This window comes from Ovis canadensis, chromosome 4 (assembly GCF_042477335.2).
Source record: "Ovis canadensis isolate MfBH-ARS-UI-01 breed Bighorn chromosome 4, ARS-UI_OviCan_v2, whole genome shotgun sequence".
NCBI lineage: Eukaryota > Metazoa > Chordata > Mammalia > Artiodactyla > Bovidae > Ovis > Ovis canadensis.
The window spans coordinates 65,606,332-65,626,814 of record NC_091248.1 but is presented as its reverse complement, the minus strand read 5'-3'; the positions used below and the strand labels follow the sequence as shown (position 1 = coordinate 65,626,814).

Here is a 20,483-nt window from a genome sequence, read left to right as displayed (position 1 = left end):
AACCTTGTAATTTCTACTCTGCTTCATTTCCCCACAGTAATGTAGAAGAGAATTGAGTTCTTTTGTTTAAAATTGTGTGTGCAGTTTTTGTAGCTCAGTATCAATTTTTAAAAGATTTAGTTGTGTTTAGTTTCCATAAAATGCAATAACAATGTTTAAGATGACCTTGCGCAGTTAGTATTTTCTCTGAGTATTTGAAATTTTATCTATTTCAGTGGTGGAAAGCTTAGTCTGCTTTCTTGCAGTAGTAAGTCCTTCAGGCTAAAGGCATAAACTCTGCCAATGAAATATGTTATATTTCTTTGGACTCAAATTCAGCATCATTTACATGTATTGGTAATTCATTGGAAAAGTTTGGTTGTCAAATAATAATTTCCTTTTGCTTTACAGAATACTTTTGCAAGACAAAGGAAATAGTACTAAGAATGCAAGTAACAGTTATGCAGTGATCATCACCAGCACCAGCTCGTATTATATTTTTTACATTTATGTGGGAGTAGCTGACACTTTGCTTGCTCTAGGACTCTTCAGAGGTTTACCACTGGTGCATACTCTAATCACAGTGTCAAAAACTTTACACCACAAAATGCTACAGTCTGTTCTTCAAGCCCCTATGTCAACCCTCAACACGTTGAAAACAGGTACTTAACTAGATGTACAAGATGAAGCTGCTGCTCCTCCACAAAGAGGGCCCATACGTTGGTTGATTTTGTAGTGATAACACTGACTTTGCATGGAGGCATTTCCCCTTTGTTCAGCTTCCTTATGTTGGGCGTGGACCTGCCTCTGGTATTATAGGCTCTCAGGTACTGTCGCTCTTCGTATTTCTGTTTACTAGAGTAGCACAGTTTGTTAGGACATGATGCTGATGGGACTATAGCAGCAGAAGCAGGCCCTTCTGAGTCAAATATCCTTCTCTCTTCAGATATTAGAGCTGGCTCCCTTCTAGGCATCTTGTTGTCAGTGTATAGTGCTGTTTAAAAGGGGAGATGATTTGAAGAGATCCAAAAAGCAAAATTCTTTTACTAATGAAAGTATTTTGATAAGATAGAATAATCTAGTTTCATATAACTGTTCAAAGATAATCCCATAAATTCATTCCAGGTTTTATTTTAAATGGGTGGGGGTATCCCAGATATATTTTGAAAATACTTTTGACACTATCATAGAGGTTGGTAAAGGAGTACAAGCTTTTAGTTATAAGATCAGTAAGGTCTGAAGATCTAATGTATAATGTGGTGGCCATAATTGATAAGAACTGGAATATTTGATTTATAAAGGAAAACATAATTTCCAAGTCTGAGAGTTTTAGAGTGATATGTATCTAAAAATCTCAAGATAAGAATTAACCATCATTTTTTTTCTGGGTAATAACATTTCATTGTTAATATTCAAGAGGATCTTCCTTATATTTATTCTGAAGCCCTCATGAGTCACTAAAGTCTTGCTTCATTTGGATATACTCATCACCATGGTTCCGTTTTAGAGCTAAGATGTTTTAGACCTAAAAGGGAATGTCCAATTACCTTCATCCAGTGATTTCATTTTTTTCAATGGGAGAGCTGAGCTCCAGAGAAGGTAGGGGTTTTACCCAAGATTCTAGCAGTGAGAAACAGGCAATGAGATATAATGGAAGGAGCATGGGCATTGTTTGAGGTCTGTCTTGTTCTCTTAAGAGTGATGATCATGGGCAAATTACTCTTCTGAGACTTGCATGCACATCTGTAAAATGAGAAAAGGAATATTTATCTCAAAAGACCATTGTGAAATGAAACAAGGTCATCACCTACTGGCTGTTAACATAGCCAACATCAGGTCAATGACAATTACCCACTCTTATTCCCTTTCTATTGTTTCCCATCTGAAATATACTAAGCACCAGAATGATGTTTTTCTTTTCTTTTTTTACCAAAGTGACTTTCATTTTCTACACAAAATGAATACTATAGGCTACTCCCCCCACAATTTTGTAGTTACTTATGAAAAGGTATACAAATATGATTGATTAAATATGCTTAATAATATATCATTAGTAAGGACTAGGAGATAGTGACAAAAAATAAGCATTGGATAATTCCTACATAAAGGTTTTTGCTGAGGGCTCAGATTGACACAAAATAAATGTGACATGGTCCCAATGACCTCTAGAAATTTGCAATCTAGAAAAAAAGAGATAAGACATGTGTACAAGCAACTATACAACATGTATATAATTATTATAGAAGTGCTGACAAGATATATCAAAGGTATTCAGTGTGCCCAGAGGAGGAAGGGATTAATTTGAACTGGTGCAAACATTGATGTGTCCTTGCCAGAGAGGCATTTGAATAGGGCCAGGAAGGAGACAATATTTTTTCGCAAGCAGAGATGAGGGGAAAGGGTTTTCAGGCAGAGGGAACCACATGGGAAGTGCGAAGAAATAGGAGAGAGTAAAGAGTGAATCTTCCCTGGTGGCTCAGATGGTAAAGCGTCTGCCTGCAATGCAGGAGACCTGGGTTCAGTCCCTGGGTTGGGAAGATCTCCTGGGGAAGGAAACGGCAACCCACTCCAGTACTCTTGCCTGGAAAATCCCACGGATGGAGGAGCCTGGTAGGCTACAGTCCATGGGGTTGCAAAGAGCCCGACATGACTGAGAGACTTCACAAAGAGTGTTTAAAGAATAAACCAGATTGATTGAAATAGAATGTTTGAAAGAGGAAGCTTGTTCCTCGGGTGGCTTAAGGTCAAAATCATGGAAGTTATTAAGTATTAAACTAAGAAATTACGACTTTATCCTGCAGTTCATGGGGGAGGGTAAATGATAAGATTCAATCTTATCAGAAACAATTTGTACAGTATTATGTTATACTTTAATTGTATGTGTAACTCACCCCTAGGCAATGAATTCCTTAAGGGCAAAGAGCATTGGCTGATCCATGTCTGTTATCTCAGTGCCTAGCACTGTGCCCAGTGCCCTGTAGACATTCCATGCGTGATATTTTTTTCACCGAAGGAAAAAATGATCAGACTTACAAATGTGAGTCTATAATTTACAAGACATGCTGAAGTTAAATTGTCAGTGAAGATGGTAGGAAAGGAGAACAAGGCCAAAGAGGGCCACACGGTGGGCAGAGAGGGTTTGAGAACAGCCACAGGTTGTGCTGAGGTGTGTCAGAAAGGTGTGGAAGTTGAAAACTAGGGAGGCTCTACATTACGAAATAAGGGAATGAGGAAAGCACAGCCAGAAAATTATCACAAAACTCAGGCTTGTAAGTGTGGGATTAGAGTAGTAGGAGGGTGCCTATTCCTGACGTAATTTGTGATAGGGCTCTGTTAGAGACGTTGGGGTTTGCGTGAATCTTACAGCAATCTATATTTCATAAAAGTTTACAAGTAGAGACAGTAACTTGGACACAGAGTTATTTAGAATCTTTGTACCAAAAGTTTCTTAGAATCCTTGTTGTTCGTTGTCATTCAGTCACTAAATCATGTCTGACTCTTTGTGACTCCACAGACTGCAGTGCTCCAGGCTCCCATCCTTCTCTGTCTCCCAGAGTTTACACAAACTCGTGTCCATTGAGTCGGTGTTACCATTCAACCATCTTCTCATCCTCTGTTGCCTCTCCTCCTCCTGCCCTCAGTCTTTCCCAGCATCAGAGAATCCTTGTAGAACACTGAAATTGTCTATAGCCTTATATATCTGATTATATGTTCATTTATATTTGAGTTCTGAATGCTTCTGCTATGATCCAAGTTTATCAAATTTTGGTATATCTTTTTTTTTTTTTTAATCTTTTTAAGATTACTAGTTTTTGAAGAATTTTTCTTTACCTTGCAGGTGGAATTCTTAATAGATTCTCCAAAGATATAGCAGTTTTGGATGATCTTCTGCCTCTTACCATATTTGACTTCATTCAGGTTTGTAAAATTAAGTATTATTAAGTGACTTCACTTGGTTGCACTTTTTAAAAGTATTTAGAAAAATTATAAAGAGTAAATTAATTCTTGCTTGTTTTTCATTTGGTTAAGAGTTTGAACCGTGTCTAGTATATGAATCTTTTCAATATTAAAAAAATCTTTAAGATAGTCATAAATTTAGTAAATTTGATAATAAGTCAGAACTGTTTACCTTACCAATGTGTGCTGTTGTGCTAAGTTGCCTCAGTTATGTCCAGCTCTTTGCAACCCCATGGCCTGTAGCCCACCAGGCTCCGCTGTCCATGGGATTCTCCAGGCAAGAACACTGGAGTAGGCTGCCATGCCCTCCTCCAGGGGAACTTCCCGACCCGGGGATTGAACCCGAGTTTCTTCTGTCCTGCATTGGCAGGTGTGTTCTTTACCTCTAGTGCCACCTGGGAAGCCCCGACTTGACCGGAACCTAAGGCAATTCCTCATTGAGACACAATAGCTCTCTACTTAGAAGCGATTTAAGACACTTTCCCCCAAATCACTGTCCATGAAGTGTGACATTTTTGACATTGGCATCACCTTTGATAGAAGTCACCTACCTTCAGATGGCCTGGGTTACAATGACAACCAGTTGGTTTCCTGGTGAACTATAATTTCACCCAATCTCATCCATGAACAACTTTGGCCCAGATGGCTAGTTAGCAGTCTCGCAGTAAGGACCATAATGCTGGGACAGAAACATAGGTAAGTTTTCAGGCAGGTGAGAGAGGAAGGAAAAATTCAGGATTAGTGATGATTATCCCTGGGTTATAGATCTGAAGGCATCTCTAGGGCAGGCTGACTCTGAGCATGTGTCCTGGGATGGGGAGATGGAGCAGAGAAGATAAAGGTGACCTAGGGGTAACCACATTATGATTCCAGTAAGTGATAGAACTTGAGTGTTATGAGTTAATAACCTTGGCCATTGAACCAGGTTTGAAAGCAGATTCCTGGCTGGCTTGGGTTGAGCCTCAGGAAGTAAATGACAATGCAGTCTCAGTGACCTCCCTGGAGACAGTTGGAATAGGATGCTGCCCATCTTGGGATGAGTTGCCGCTTTCTCCTCATCCCCACCCAATCTCCCAATCCCACCACTGAGAACCTGTGAAATAAAATAAAGGCTGCCACTTTTGTGTGTACACACAATGATGTTGTCAGGTGCACACAAACCAGATTGCCAGTTTGCCTCATCTGAAATGATTGGCACAGCCAAACAATGTTAACCATTCCAAGTGAACTTTAGTATTTTGAGTTTCCTTCAGTTACTCTGTTTAGGGATATAACTCAGCAGCTGCTTCTGGAATTCATTTAAAAAATGCTCTGAGTTCATCATGTAAAGAAGTGTTGCCCATGTCTTTAATTTCTGGACATTTCTTCCTTGTTCTATGCTTATAAATAAATGGACTGAAATATAATATTAAATCAATTAGAAAATGGAACATGGACATCTTGACATGATTGCGAAAGGATTCGTGAATGTTAGCCCTTACTAATTTTTTCTTTAAAAACTTTTGTAGCCTGCTGAGTATGTTCTGAATCAGTGTAAGATTCATTTCAGAAATCCTTTGGGAGAGTTTCTTTTTGAACATGTATTTTATGAATTAGCACTTTTGGACACATGTGGTGGTCTCATTCTTTCTCTTACAGTAATTTGAATAGTTTCTGCTCAACTTCTAGTGTTTTGGGGTTCACTAGTCATTGCCTCATAAGTGATTGGGCAGGGTTCCTTTATGTTGATTTCCCTATTTTGTTTAGAAGAGGGTCTCACATTATGGAAGCATGATACAGCAATCAAATACAATAAAAATCTGAATAATTTTGATTTTATTAAAAAATGCATGCATTAGAGAGATCCTTTAAATTGTGAGCTCTGTTGGTTACACTTATGTTCAGGTTAATGAAATTCCTTTCTAGTCACATTTCAGAAACAGGTTTTTCACAGAATAAGGCACAGCTATGAATTTCTTTTTTCAAAAAAAGTATAATTTATACTAACTCTAGTTCTTAACATTTGAGAATATTCTGGGAAATTTGCTTTCTGGCTTGGACATTGTGTAGTGAAAATGAAAGATCCAGATTCTGTTTTGCAAATAACACTATTTATTTTACCTTGAGTAAGACACTTAGTCTCTAAGGATCTCAGGTTTCTAAAATGAGGGAGATGTCTGATGATGCTCACCTTTGGTACTAAAGTCATAGGCTTCAGATTGTCATACTGGAAATGCACCATAATGCAACAAATTTGAACTTGAAGCCACACAGAAAAAAAAAAATGTATCCTAGCATCCTACTTATCTCTGTGAGCTTCCCAGGGGGCTCAGTGGGTAAAGAATTCACCTGCAACGCAGGAGATGTGTGTTTGATCCCTGGGTTGGGAAGATCCTCTGGAGGAGGGCATGGCAACACACTCCCACAGTATTCTTACCTGGAGAATCCCCATAGACAGAGGAGCCTGGTAGGCTACAGTCCATAGGGTCACAAAGAGTCGGACACAACTGAGCACACGTAGAATTTATCTCTATGTTTGAGTGCCAGATTTTTTTTCATGAAACAGAAGCCTGTACATCTTGAAATGTGCAAATCTTCTCTTTTCAACCTCAAAACCTTTAGGTTTTTTTGTTTCTTCTGTCTTAATACAGTGAGCCCTTCTACTTTGATCTCTGCTGTCTTTTACATCTTCCCCCCCCTTATTCATTCTACTAATTCCATTAATTTGTTCCTTAAAAATTCTCAAGAGCTATCAATTATGAACTGAATTGCAGATCTGGTGTTCGTTGCCTGGTTTTAGATAGATATTTATCAATCAGTCAGTGACTTAATGCACCTTCTAAATGATTTCGAAGTGATCCTTCATTCTTATTTGCTCCAGTTACGCAGGCAACACTATGTGCCCTTCTGTGTCAGGAATACTTTGAAGCTGTTTTTGGGGGATGAAAATGGTGCCTTACAGGTTTTATTGTCTGTTGATACTTTTTCCCCTAGAATGTTAGGACTTTGATAAGCTCGAATGGGAATTAAGATCTGTATTCATATTTCCATCTTGTATTTAAGTCTGTTTATTTATTTTGCTGTCCTCTCTTTAATACACCTGGTCTGGTATGATTTGTTTCTTATTCACTATGGATTAAAAGCTAGGACAGAATTTGAAGTTTGTGTAATTATAATACCAAGCATATTAAACTAGTGCCTTTAGTTTTGCATAAGTGCTAAATTGTTACCTTTTGACCTCAGAGCCTAAGGATGACTCCTTACAGAGCAGATTGAGTTGTTTTCCTCAAAGCTTAGACTTAGTTTTTCACTTCTGAGGGATATATTACAAATGATTATAATCAGTGGAAGTCTGCCTTGTGACTATTTCATCCCTTCCAGTTGTTCCCACCTTTTCCATTAGTCTCAAACCTTCTGTTGTATTGGTTGGGTCGGCTACACAATTCTTCCTGTTGTATTATAACACAGTTACAATTTCATTCCTAAGAATAGCAATCATATCAGCAATAATTAAAAAAACAATGGTCACTTTCCCCACCCATTGTTATAATACAAGAGCTCTGGATTGGAATTATACGGTAAAAATAGCAGAAGACAAATGAACATAGTGCCCTTTACAATTGTCAACAGCAAACAGATGAACAAATTGATTCTAGTGAAATAGCTGAATGTTTCCATGCTGCAAATGCAGCAGTATTTATCTTTCAGACATACTGGTATTTAATACAATGGCCCATTTAAATTAAATTGTGGTTCCTAGTAAATAATGCTTGGAAGCTAATTTTTCTGTTTTTTCCCTAAGACTCTCTTTCTGAGAAATGAGTATCCTCAGTTAAAAAACTGAGTCCTTTGCATTGGTGAAGTCTTGTCGTGTAATAACTTGGGTGATTGAGGCTTTCTCATTGTACTGGTGGCTTTTGTAGGGCAAGAGCAGAATAGAGAGGACTTTGCTTTAATTGGCTTCCCTGATAGCTCAGTTGGTAAATAATCCGCCTGCAATGCAAGAGACCACGGTTCGATCCCTGGGCTGGGAAGATCCCCTGGAGAAGGGAAAGGCTACTCACTCCTGTATTCTGGCCTGGAGAATTCCATGGACTGTACAGTCTATTGGGTCACAAAGAGTCAGACATGACTGTGATTTTCACTTTTACTTTCCTTAAATTATTGTCGTCATATGTAGTTAGCCCAGGGTCTGGCACAGCAAAGATTTTTCTGAGTATCTGTTGAACAAAAATGAGTGATGGGCTGGTACTGTAGAATTTGATGATGGACACATTAGAGGTAGAGGTATTTTCTCTATTAAACCTGTCATTGAGATATGATAATCTGAGGCTTTAGATGACAGTAGCAACCCATTCAAAGAAGATTTATGCAGATGTTACGTCCTCATTCATGTTTCCATCTGCCCAAATGTTCTGTATTTCTGCATCAGTTGGAAAGTGTATGTGTCACCCATGGCAGCTGGTAGAGAACTGGATTGCTGATTATCAGATAGATGTTATGATAGGTTTTTCAACCCTTGTAGTAACAGTTACTTTATACTTTATTCACATGGGTTATTAGGGAGCAAATGCTGGCAGATTTTTTTTTTTACTTTTTTATACATATGGTTTTAGTGTAAATTGGAAATATAGAATTTAAGCCTTTAACTTGATCTGAAGAATACCAGTGTAATCAACTTGTTTCTGAGACTGCTCACATGGCTTCACTTTGGGGGTGGATAATGTGAAGAACTATCTCTAATGATGGGCTTGACTTAAAACACAAAATTCATTTGATAACACATAAGAGAAAAAATGATCTGATTTCAAATTAAATCAGCCCTACCCCCAAAATCTTCTTTTTTTTTTTTTTTTGAGCATCAAGGTTATCTCAAGTTGTTTTAAGGGCCAAAAACAAAGGGGAGTAAAATTCAAGTATAATTTTTTTTCAATCTTAAATGTTAATCATCTAGATTCAGAGAAATCAAGTAGCTTACCTATATGACCATTCATACTAAAATTATTTAAAAATAAAAAGTTTATTTTAAAAGAAGCCCAGCCTAGAAAAAATTACATTCATTTAAAATTTGTCGTACAACACTTTTAAGGTATAGGAAGTGAAAATATACTAAGATATAAGAATACCATGTTTTCTAAACTTCAAAATGTTATTATGAGCAACCTAAGTAATTTTTGGAATTTTGATAGAACTTAAGAAAAATGTCCTGTAATGTGATCACCTTCCCAGTAGGAAGATACCTTCCCTGTATTTAAAATGGAACAGAGCGTGAAAACCTGGTTTAGAAAATAGTAACATACCTTGTCCACTTTGCAACAAGGACTATTTACTTATCGCTGTGTTTTCTTTGACCCCACAGTTGTTATTAATTGTGATTGGAGCTGTGGTGGTCGTCTCCGTTTTACAACCCTACATCTTCCTAGCTACAGTGCCAGTGATAGCGGCTTTTATTCTCTTGAGGGGCTACTTCCTCCACACCTCCCAGCAACTCAAGCAGCTGGAATCTGAAGGTATGGTACAGCTTGTGACACGCCCACAAGAGCTAGCTGTGGATATTTATCTGTAATTCATCTAGTTTTTCAAAATGTTTTTCCTGTTTTTAAACTCTTGCGTGATATGACAGTGAGTTTTAAAAATGTATATTTCAAACTTTGATTCAGGGCCATTTCTGTACATTCTCATCATATATACCTCTCCTGGTTCTTATATTTGTTAATAAATAATTTTTATTATAACAAGTAACACATTTTATTTATTAATTAACAAATAGCAAATTTGTTAATAGTGAATTTATTAACAAAATTATTATTAAATATTATTTTTGAGAATTTGACCATTGCCTTCTTTCAGATTTAAAATGTAGTGTTAAACCACAAACTCTGCAAAAAAAACTAAGTATATAAAAGGAAACAGTAAATTATAAAACACATGTAGATTATTTTTATGAATTAATGACTATGTGACTTCATTTTGAATTTAAAACAAGTATATGGAGTCTTAGGAGGCTGGATGTATATGATATCTGTTCTTAATTATATAAATTAAAAATTGAAACAATAGTGCCACTATTTGTAAAGGTTTGTGTTCCTAAATGAGACTGGACAAAGTTCTTTTCAGACACCTTTGCTTTCTCTCCAGGGGTCTGCCTTTTGGTGTACCCCCGAACACTGATTGAGCTCTTTGGAAAGCTCATTGTTCAATAACAGCCTTTGTTTGGGTGCATTTTCAGGGGATATATTTCCAGTGTACTTCTACATTGAAGGTTATTTGCTAAATTAAGTCACACAGACTTTCTTAATTGAGGCATTGAATGAAATGTCTCAAAAGAAAAAACATTTTCAGCAGTGATTAATTTAGGATTAGTCGGATAAACAATACCCAGTGGTAGCCAAGGAATATGAATTAATAATGGCAATGATTTTATAATAAGTTTCCATCCACGGTAACCAAGTTAAAAAGGAGGGTAACTCATTAAAAAAATAACAGATTGCATCTATTCAAAGTTTGAGCCACAGTGAAAAGCCTTTCTATCCAATGACATCCATTGTTGGATTACTTGTTTGATTACTCTGTAAGTTACCCTTTCTAAAGTAAGAATTTGCATTATGTATTCACATGACTTGCATTGTTCTCTATGGAAATATTTCACAGGCAGGAGTCCAATTTTCACTCATCTTGTTACAAGCTTAAAAGGACTATGGACACTTCGTGCCTTTGGACGGCAGCCTTACTTTGAAACTTTATTCCACAAAGCTCTGAATTTACATACTGCCAACTGGTTTTTGTATCTGTCAACACTGCGCTGGTTCCAAATGAGAATAGAAATGATTTTTGTCATTTTCTTCATTGCTGTTACCTTCATTTCCATTTTAACAACAGGTACTATGAACTCCTTAACTGTTTAGCTAAGCATTTAATTTAAAGCTTTGTCAGGCAGTAAAATGCTGCGTTCATGTAAGTTAAAATTTTTAGGTATGATTAAATATATTTTTTAGTTTATTAATCAAAAATTTGTTAATTGTTGAATGAATGATTTCTTTGACTTAGAGCTGTATGCAGTTGAAAAACTGAGATAGATATATTTCATCACAAGTAAAATGAAAACCTATATAGACAAGTGAGCTCTTCTAATGAAAAAAGTTGAATTACTAAGCTATAAGAAGTGTTGAGATATATATGTTACAGTGGATGAAGATTCCAAGGGACTGCCAAATTTGATGGGTTGGTTAGTTGTAAGAATAGAATTCTGTTCAAACAAAATGAAACAGATGTTGGAGAGTTCCAGGAGGGCCTTGTGGGCAGAAGGCACACTGCGCCTCCATGGGAAATGGAACAGTCATGGAGAGTCATACTCAGAGCTTCCCATCTCTGGAGGCCAGATGCCAGCCGTGCCCCTTCTTTTCTGTGGCCACTTCACTCATTTCTCCTTCTCTAAAGACTGGTTTGGCTAATGTGCCAGAGCTGTGCAACAGGGATCTAGTATGGCCTTTCCAGGCAGGGCCCTTGAGTGAACAGCTGAGTTCCTCTGTCCAGTTACCAAGTATTGACAAGAACAGCAAACAGGTTTATGTTGGCTCCGAGGTCCACCTGCAGTCCTGCAGGTGCTGAGAGAGTAGTGGATTCCACACCTTCATTGTTCTCTCAGCCCAAGGCTTTGGGAAATGCCTCTGCAAAAGGGATTCAAGGAGGCAGGCAAATGAAGTAAATCCTTAGCAGTACAACAGTTTGGGGCAACCTTAAAACAAAATAGTTTCTTTTGTGGTTCAGAATTAAACAATTTTTTTCTTTAATTAAGTTATTTGAAACAGGATCCAAGAGGGCTGAATGAATAAGGATTTGTTAACAGTGAAATCACACCAATATATCATGTGCTCTAATGTAATGATTAAGGATCTGATTGAGTCCTGGCTTATTAGGCATGATAGAGCATTCAAGAATCAGTATCGCCCAGGACCTATCCATGAAATCAGATGCTCAGCCGGAGTGAATGTTAGCCACACAGCTAGTATCAACCCTGCCTCTGCTGGTCTTCAGCTGTGGTGACTTGTACACTTTAGTCGACTACTCTAAAGCCCTCATTTTCCTCATGTGTAAATAAATACAATAGTGCCTAGTTCATAAGTTTGTGGTGAGTATTAAATGTGATAATTTGTGCAAAGCACTTCGTGTAGTGCCTAGTCCATAATAGGTACCCAAAAATCTTACGTTACTTATTATTGTTGTTATTTTTAAAATTTTATCTTACTCTCATCTTAATATTCAGAATGAGTAATGTATTGGGCCCTGGATGAATTTTACCTATTTAAAATAAGTGATTTAGTACTAAAACCACATACCTGCTGTCTATGGTTTGTCTTCTATTAGAATAATTATGGAAGCAAAAATTTCAATTCATAATAATAGGATGACTTATTTCTCCCAATTTTAGAGCCCTAAAATTTTTTTATCATGCATTTCAGCTGCAGGGATTGACTCTCAATTAAGACTTGATAACATAAATTTATAACAATTTAAGGACATTCTTTTTAGAAAAATTTTAGGGCCATGAATACAGAGTATTTGTAAATTTTAATTAGTGGTCCCCTTTAGCCCTTAACAACTAACTACTCTAATTAAGCATTTGAGTATTGTTCTTCCTATCTGAACTAATCAATTTTTTAACTCAAAGGGCAGTCTTCTCTTTTTCCAAATGGCAGACCCATGAGTTCTGACTTCTCCATGAAACTCTAAGTTCTTTCTTCCCAACAGCATCTGATTGACAGAGAAAAGTCCTCCTTACAAAGACATCAAGCACATCTAAACATCTTCTGGATGCTGCTCACACACCTCTCTCCTGCTTTTGACTTCTTTGTAGAGGAGCTTATTCAGACACAGAAAGTCTTCCCATTGTCCATTGTAGTCTTTGAAGATATTATTACTTACAGAGTAATAGTAGAAGAGATAAAAATTATATTACCCAACACCAACATCCCCTTCAATATCTGAAGCATTTAAAAAAGGGCAACTCTTTACTAATATGCAGTCACTCTTTGATTTAAAACATTGGTTGAATACTAACAGGGCATATTATCACTAGTGATGCATGCTGTGGGGAACTGAGATGAAAAATGGTTTAAACTGGCACAAAATCTAAATGTAAATTTAACATATGCTGTCTTCTAGGTATACATAAAGCGGTTCACAGAAAAGAGAAGTAGCCTAAAGTCTGTTTATATATTTTTTCCACCTATAGGTGAAGGAGAAGGAAGAGTTGGGATTATTCTAACTTTAGCCATGAATATCATGGGTACATTGCAGTGGGCTGTAAACTCTAGCATAGATGTGGATAGCTTGGTAAGTATTTTTTTTTAACTTTTATGAAAAAAATTCAGACAAACCAAAAAGTATAGATAATAGCATAAGGGATGACTATATACCCAGCCCTAGCTTAAGAAATAAAACACTGCAAATGAGTCAAAGTTCACTGTTTGAATCTCTTATTAAACCCATATCTCTTCTTTCTTCCGTATAAATAGCCACAGTCAAGATCTAGTGCTACTATGAACGTTCTTTCAGTTCTTTGCCTAAGATTTTTCTAGGATAGCCACCCAGGAGTGGTATTGCTGGGTCATAGAATTCACCCATGTTCAACTTTGCTAGATGGTGCCAAATGGTTCTAAGATCCCTTGTACCAGATTATACTCCCATCAAAAGAGTATAAGAGGGTGGTACAGTGGCTAAGATTCCACGCCCCCAATGCAGTGGGGCCTGGGTTTGATCCCTGGTCAGAGAACTGGATCCCACATGCTGCAACTAAGACCCTGTACAGCCAAATAAATAAGTATTCTTTTAAAAAGAGAGAGAGAGTGTAAGAATTCTCAGAGGTCCATAGGTATTATATACAACACTTGATAATGTCAGACTTAAAAAAAATGGAAGTATAGTTGATTTACAATATTGTGTTAGTTTTATGTGTATACCAAAGTGATTCAATGATATGTATTTTTTCAGATTATTTTCAATTATTAGCTATTATAAAATATTGAACATAGTTCCCTGTAGATACTTTGTAGCTCTGTTGCTTATCTATTTTATATATAGTTGTTTGTATCTGCTAATCCCAAGCTCCTTTATTTCTCCCCCATTCCTTCCCTTTCGGTAACTGTAACTGTTTTAGATATCTATGAATCATTTCTGTTTTGTATATAGATTCAGTTGTATTGCTTTTTAGATTCCATGTATGGAATATATATATATATATATATGTTATATAGCATTTGTATTTCTCTACTGACTTACTTAGTATGATATTCTCTAGGTCCATCCATGTTGCTGGAAATTGCATTATTTCATTCTTTTTTATGGCTGAGTAGTATTTTACTGTATGTATGAATCACATCTTCTTTATCCATTCATCTGTCCATGAACACTTAGGTTGCTTCCATGTCTTGGCTATGGTAAATAGTGCTACTGTGAACATCAGGGTACATGTATCTTTTTAAATTAGTTTTTCTCTTTTCCAGACATATGCCCAGGAGCAGGATTGCTACATCAAATGGTAGCTCTATTTTTAATTTAAGAAAGCTCCATACTGTTTTCCGTAGTGGGTGCACAGATTTACATTCCCACTAATAGGAGGGTTCACTTTTCTCCACAGCCTCCCCATCATATATCACCCTTTTGGTTTAGGTTCTTTCTTGACCTTTTGGTTTATGGGCTTTTTCTTTTTCTCTGAGACAGTTGACATGTTCTCAAAATGCACATATTCATTAAGTTGTTGAAATGCGTATAATCAATTCCTGTCAGAATAAATATCATTATAAAATATACCTCTAGGCAAAACCCAAATTTTTTCATGCCCTCTTCTTGCCCTTGTGACAATATTTTATTTAACAAAAGCATTTTAATAATTCATTGAAATGTTATTTAACAATATGATTTATAGCAGAGTTTCATTTTAGTTTGACCAGCTCTTTTTAGTGACTCTATTTCGGAGAAGGCGATGGCACCCCACTCCAGTACTCTTGCCTGGAAAATCCCATGGATGGTGGAGCCTGGTAGGCTGCAGTCCATGCTAAGGGTCGGACATGACTGAGTGACTTCCCTTTCACTTTTCATTTTCATGTATTGGAGAAGGAAATGGCAACCCACTCCAGTGTTCTTGCCTGGAGAATCCCAGGGACGGGGGAGCCTGGTGGGCTGCTGTCTATGGGGGTCGCACAGAGTCGGACACGACTGAAGTGACTTAGCAGCAGCAGCAGTGACTCTATTTATCTCCTCACTTAGCTCGTATACTTTTGGAGTTGAGTCTTGTACTTTAAAATGTTTCTGTTGGAAAAAAGCAGGAGAATACTAAGTAAATATTGTACTGGCATCTATTTAATTCTTTTTTTTTTTTTTTTTTTTGGATTTTAGATCTTACTTTATTTAAGTCCATGCTAATGTATTTACATCTTACTGATTATGATGCAGACTCTTTGTTGGGTTTTAGTACTTAAACAGTGCACTATGAATAAGAAGGTAATTTAAAATTTTAATTCCTCAGGCTCTCTATCTAGAAACTGAATAGCTTAGACCAGACTTCTGATTCAATATCAGGATTTTTTCTGAAAATGAAGTGGTTGCCAGCTTATTTCCAGTAGTATATTCTTGAGTTAATGCAGTGTTAACACAATAACAAGAAAGCCTTTGACAACTTGATGGACAAACAGTACTGCATGCTAATTTCCATTTATACTAAAGAAATTAACCCCTATACACTTAAATCATTCTTTTTCTGAAGCAACTATAGTGGGTATATATAACCACTCAAGTTATTCAGACATTTGCTGGCCCTTTCACAAGTGTTTTAAACAGTCAGGCACCTTGAGTTTAAGAATGTATAATATTCAAATTCTCATTCCTGCAATTCAGAATCACTAGTTTAACATGATTTAGTTTACAACTGTACTTTGTTCAAACTTTCCTCAACTTTGACATTACAGTTAAAATCCTCATGTACTTCTTTTTCTTTATCTGGAAGCATTTGTTCACCTTGTACATGCACAATTCTTTTCTCTCTATTGTATTAATTTCCTTGGTTTATGTAACAGCCTCTACAGCCTCCCTTTGTTTGGTGCCTGTCTGTTTTGCATGTCTAATCTCTATTAATGTTTCTTTCAAGCTTTTTTATTTAGCTAGTTTTTCACATGGTCATCCTGGACTTTGTGACCTGTGCTTTGACTTTGTTTCTTTCATCTCCTGGCCTAACAGGATCTTCGCAATAAAGTATTATGTTATAATACAGTCTGTGAAAAGTATCAATATTTGGAGTTCATCATATTTTTAAAAGTTATATTCTTTTGTTTGAATATCAAAGTGATCATGTTGGTTTGTGTTTTGCTGCCAAATAGCGCAAATGGTCTTCCCTGAGTCTTTGTAGGCATTTATCTGGTTATTAATTCCATCTTGCTGCTTCCACCCCTGCAACTGCTACAGCAGTCCAGTAATTCATTAGTTTTCACCTAGCATATGTTGAAAGTAGGAGGGGAGAGAGCTGTAACCTCAAATTTCATGTTTACATATATGTTAACACTAAAGTTCCTTGTAACCTCGAAGTAAAAACTCATTTTACTTTATTGAGTTCTGAAATGAATTTAGACCTCAGGTAGGGTTTTTTTTTTTTTTTGCCACATCTTGCAGCATGTAGGATCTTAGTTCCATGACCAGGGATTGAACCTGTACCCCTCCATTGGAACTATGGAGTCTTAACCACTGGACCCAGGAACATCCCTCCACCTGAGTTTAAAATTCAATAAACAGGGTGTTTTGTTTGACACTTCTAGTTTTTTAATACACAGGTACCAGGAAAAAAATATATTTAGACTTGGAAAGAATAGTTCATTTACCCATCTGGCTGGGTTTAGGCATGAACGTCAAATGTCAATGTAAATATGAAGTTAAAAGAATATGACTTTCCTTTTACGGCTCATCCATTCATTTACTCGGGTGCCCAGACTTCCTTAGCTTTCAGCCAGTGAAGATATTAATTATATTTGGATGATAACACTTCCTCATCACAACCTCAGGTAGCTTTGTATTTATGACTAACTACACATCTCAGAAGTTGGCACTCAAAACTGGTCAACAAACCTTTTAATACATTTTCCTGATAAGTTCTCTCTGTTTTATTCCCTAAGATAGCTCTTTATCACCTTCTTGTCTCTTCTCAGGTACTCTAATAATTGTACGCATTGCATTTTTAGTCAATGATCTTGCTATATATGTCATAGGAAAAAAAAGGTGGAGCCAGAAAGAATTTCTTCCTTTCTTTCCACTAGTTGTAACACCGTTCTCCACCACTGCTCATATGCTCCAGGTCCCTCTGTGTCTTTGCTCCTATGTAATGCAATTAACTCCTCTTTGTGGTACCTTTCTTCCTAGCATAAAAATACCATCCCTTGATCTAACACCCCTTTTCTTTGACCTATTTTCAGCAGAAATTCTTGAAACAGTGCTTTACTCCATGTCATCCTCCCAGTCCTTTCCATCAGTCAGTCAGTTCAGTCACTCACTGAGTTGTTTCCAAATCTTTGTGACCCCATGGACTGCAGCATGCCAGGCTTCCCTGTCCATCACCAATTCTCAGAGCTTGCTTAAACTCATGTCCATCGAGTTGGTGATGCCATACAACCATCTCATCGTCTGTCATACCCTTCTCCTTCTGCCTTCAATCTTTCCCAGCATCAGGGTCTTTTCCAATGAGTCAGTTCTTTGCATCAGGTGGCCAAAGTATTGGAGTTTCAGCTTCAGCATCAGTCTTTCCAATGAACATTCAGGACTGGTTTCCTTGAAGATGGACTGGTTGGATCTCCTTTCAGTCCAAGAGACTCTCAAGAGTCTCCTCCAACACAACAGTTCAAAAGCATCAATCCTTTGGCACTCAGCTTTCTTTGTATAGGTCAACTCTCACATCCATGCATGACTACTGGAAAAACCGTAGCTTTGACTAGGTGGACCTTTGCTGACATCTAGTCTCTGCTTTTTAATATGCTATCTAGGTTGTCATAGCTTTTCTTCCAAGGAGCAAACATCTTTTAATTTCATGGCTGCAGTCACCATCTGTAGTGATTTTGGAGCTCAAGAAAATAAAGTCTCACACTGTTTCCCCATCTATTATGCCATGGAGTGATGAACCAGATGCCATGATCTTCGTTTTCTGAATGTTGAGCTTTAAGCCAACTTTTTCACTCTCCTCTTTCACTTTCATCAAGAGGCTCTTTAGTTCCTCTTCACTTTCTGCCATAAGGATGGTGTTATCTGCATATATAAGGTTATTGATATTTCTCCTGACAGTCTTGATTCAGCTTGTTCTTCATCTAGCCTAGCATTTGGCATGATGTACTCTGCATATAAGTTGATTAAGCAGGGTGACATATTGTCACAGCCTTTACCAATTTGGAACCAGTCTGTTGTTCCAAGTCTGGTTGTAACTGTTGGCTCTTGACCAACATACAGATTTCTCAGGAGGCAGGCAAGGAGGTCTGGTATTCCCACTTTGTGAAGAATTTTCCACAGTTTGTTGTGATCCACACCATCAAAATCTATACCATTTGATGTAATCAATGAAATAGAAGTAGATGTTTTTCTGGAACTCTCTTGCTTTTTTGATGATCCAACAGATGTTGAATTTAATCTCTGGTTCCTCTGCCTTTTCTAAATCCAGCTTGAACATCTGGAAGTTCATGGTTCACATACTGTTGAAGCCTGGCTTGGAGAATTTTGAGCATTACTTTGCTAGCATGTGAAATGAGTGCAATTGTGTGGTAGTTTGAATGTTGTTTGGCATTGCCTTTCTTTAGGATTGGAATGAAAACTGACCTTTTCCAGTCCTGTGGCCACTGCTGAGTTTTCCAAATTTGCTAGCAATTCGAGTGAAGCACTTTAACAGCGTATCTTTTAGGATTTGAAATAAGGAAATTCTTTCCATACCCTACTTCATTTCATTTCCATCATCCCTCAGACTCATGACCAATATCTTTCCAGAGCCAGCATCTTTATATCTCTCAATCTCTCAGTAGTACTTGAAAGGTGGTTGTTAAATCATGACGCCAGGATTCTTGGCCCCCGGAGGAGAAGAATTCAATCCGGGGCCAGAGACAAGGCTTGATCGCTCAGAGCTTTTGTGTAATAAAGTTTTATTTAAGTATAAAGGAGATAGAGAAAGCTTCTGACATAGGCACCAGAAGGGGGCAGAAAGAGTACCCCCCTGCTAGTCTTTAGCCAGATGTTATATAGTCACTAGCAGTCTGTTAATGAAAGAAAGGAATGTCTTAAAACTCAAAATGGCACCAGGCCCCTCACCCATAAGATGCATTTTGGGATAATCTTGGCACCAAATGATTCATCTTGGGCCATAAAATGATTAACTTGAATCTTGAAGAAGGGCAGAGCACCAAACAAATAGTTTCATTTACATAGATTAGAAGAACAATATCTAAGTATAACATACTGGTTTATCAAGTAGGTTCTGAGCCAAAAGGTGAACCGACTTGAAGACAGAGTCTGGGGTAAATGCATAGTACATTAGCATAGCGTAAGATAAACATTTCATAAGAAAAAGGCATTGGTTAACTTCAGGTGAAACCAGGTGTCACTATGGCAACACAGAATTTTAAGAGAAACCTCCTTTTAAAATTGTATAGATAAGGAAAAAATATTGCTAGCTTGTTTCCTCCTGCCACTTAAGAGAGGTAAAAATGTCTGACACTTGCAAGCTATTTCCTCCATTTGGAGACCCCTGGCCTTCCTGCCTGTTACCCTCTCAGTACTCATGCCATGGACACATCCTTCTTGTTATCCTTTCTTCTTTCACTAGGGTGATGTTATTCACACCCTGTTTTCCTGCTGCCTCCCTGGTTCCTCCTTAGTTCTCTTTGCTGACCCCTTATCTTAAGATCACTAAACACCAGCTGTGTGCTAGCCCTCTTCTATCTACACTTTCTCTAGCTGTTATAATCTAACTCCATGTTTCTGAAAACATCTCTCAGTGAATCACACATTCATATCTCCAGTTAAGGCCACTCCTCTGCTCTCTCTCTCTATATATATATTCAACTACTAACTTGACACCTCCATGTATTTATAAAACACAGTGATAAACTGTCTTCCAGTAGACTTGACATTTTAGTTCTTAAATTCTTGTTTGGAATCTCCTGGAAATATGCTTGTGGTATCAAGAGACCATTAAAAGGGAACAAAACTTCTATTCTGCCTACTAGTTTGTCTAGCTTTAAGGAGTTTGGGAAAAATTCATCTGTCACCTTATGAACAGTGTAGTATAATAGGTCATGTATAATCCCAGAGATTTTTAAAATAGTAAAATTATCAGAGTCCAACTTAATTCCCACTTAAACTCCCATGTTAGGGGATTTCCAGTTATTTCAGTTGATACCACAGTGTTTTAAAAACTGTTACTTCTAATTCTCTCTTAATTTTAACATAAATTATGTGAATATCTGGCTTCCCTGATACCTCAGCTGATAAAGAATCCTCTTGCAATGCAGGAGACCCTGGTTTGATTCTTGGGTTGGGAAGAGCCCCTGGAGAAA

At 37.3% G+C, this 20,483-nt stretch overlaps 1 protein-coding gene across 1 annotated transcript in view; it reads left to right on the top strand.

Moving 5' to 3' along the window:
* Positions 1-20,483, top strand: part of CFTR (CF transmembrane conductance regulator) — a 184,844-nt gene that overhangs the window by 118,846 nt on the left and 45,515 nt on the right. Inside the window, exons 17-21 of the mRNA XM_069587941.1 lie at positions 391-641; positions 3,818-3,897; positions 9,275-9,425; positions 10,567-10,794; positions 13,148-13,248. Of these exons, the coding sequence (XP_069444042.1) occupies positions 391-641; positions 3,818-3,897; positions 9,275-9,425; positions 10,567-10,794; positions 13,148-13,248 (811 nt within the window). The remainder of the gene's footprint in view (positions 1-390; positions 642-3,817; positions 3,898-9,274; positions 9,426-10,566; positions 10,795-13,147; positions 13,249-20,483) is intronic.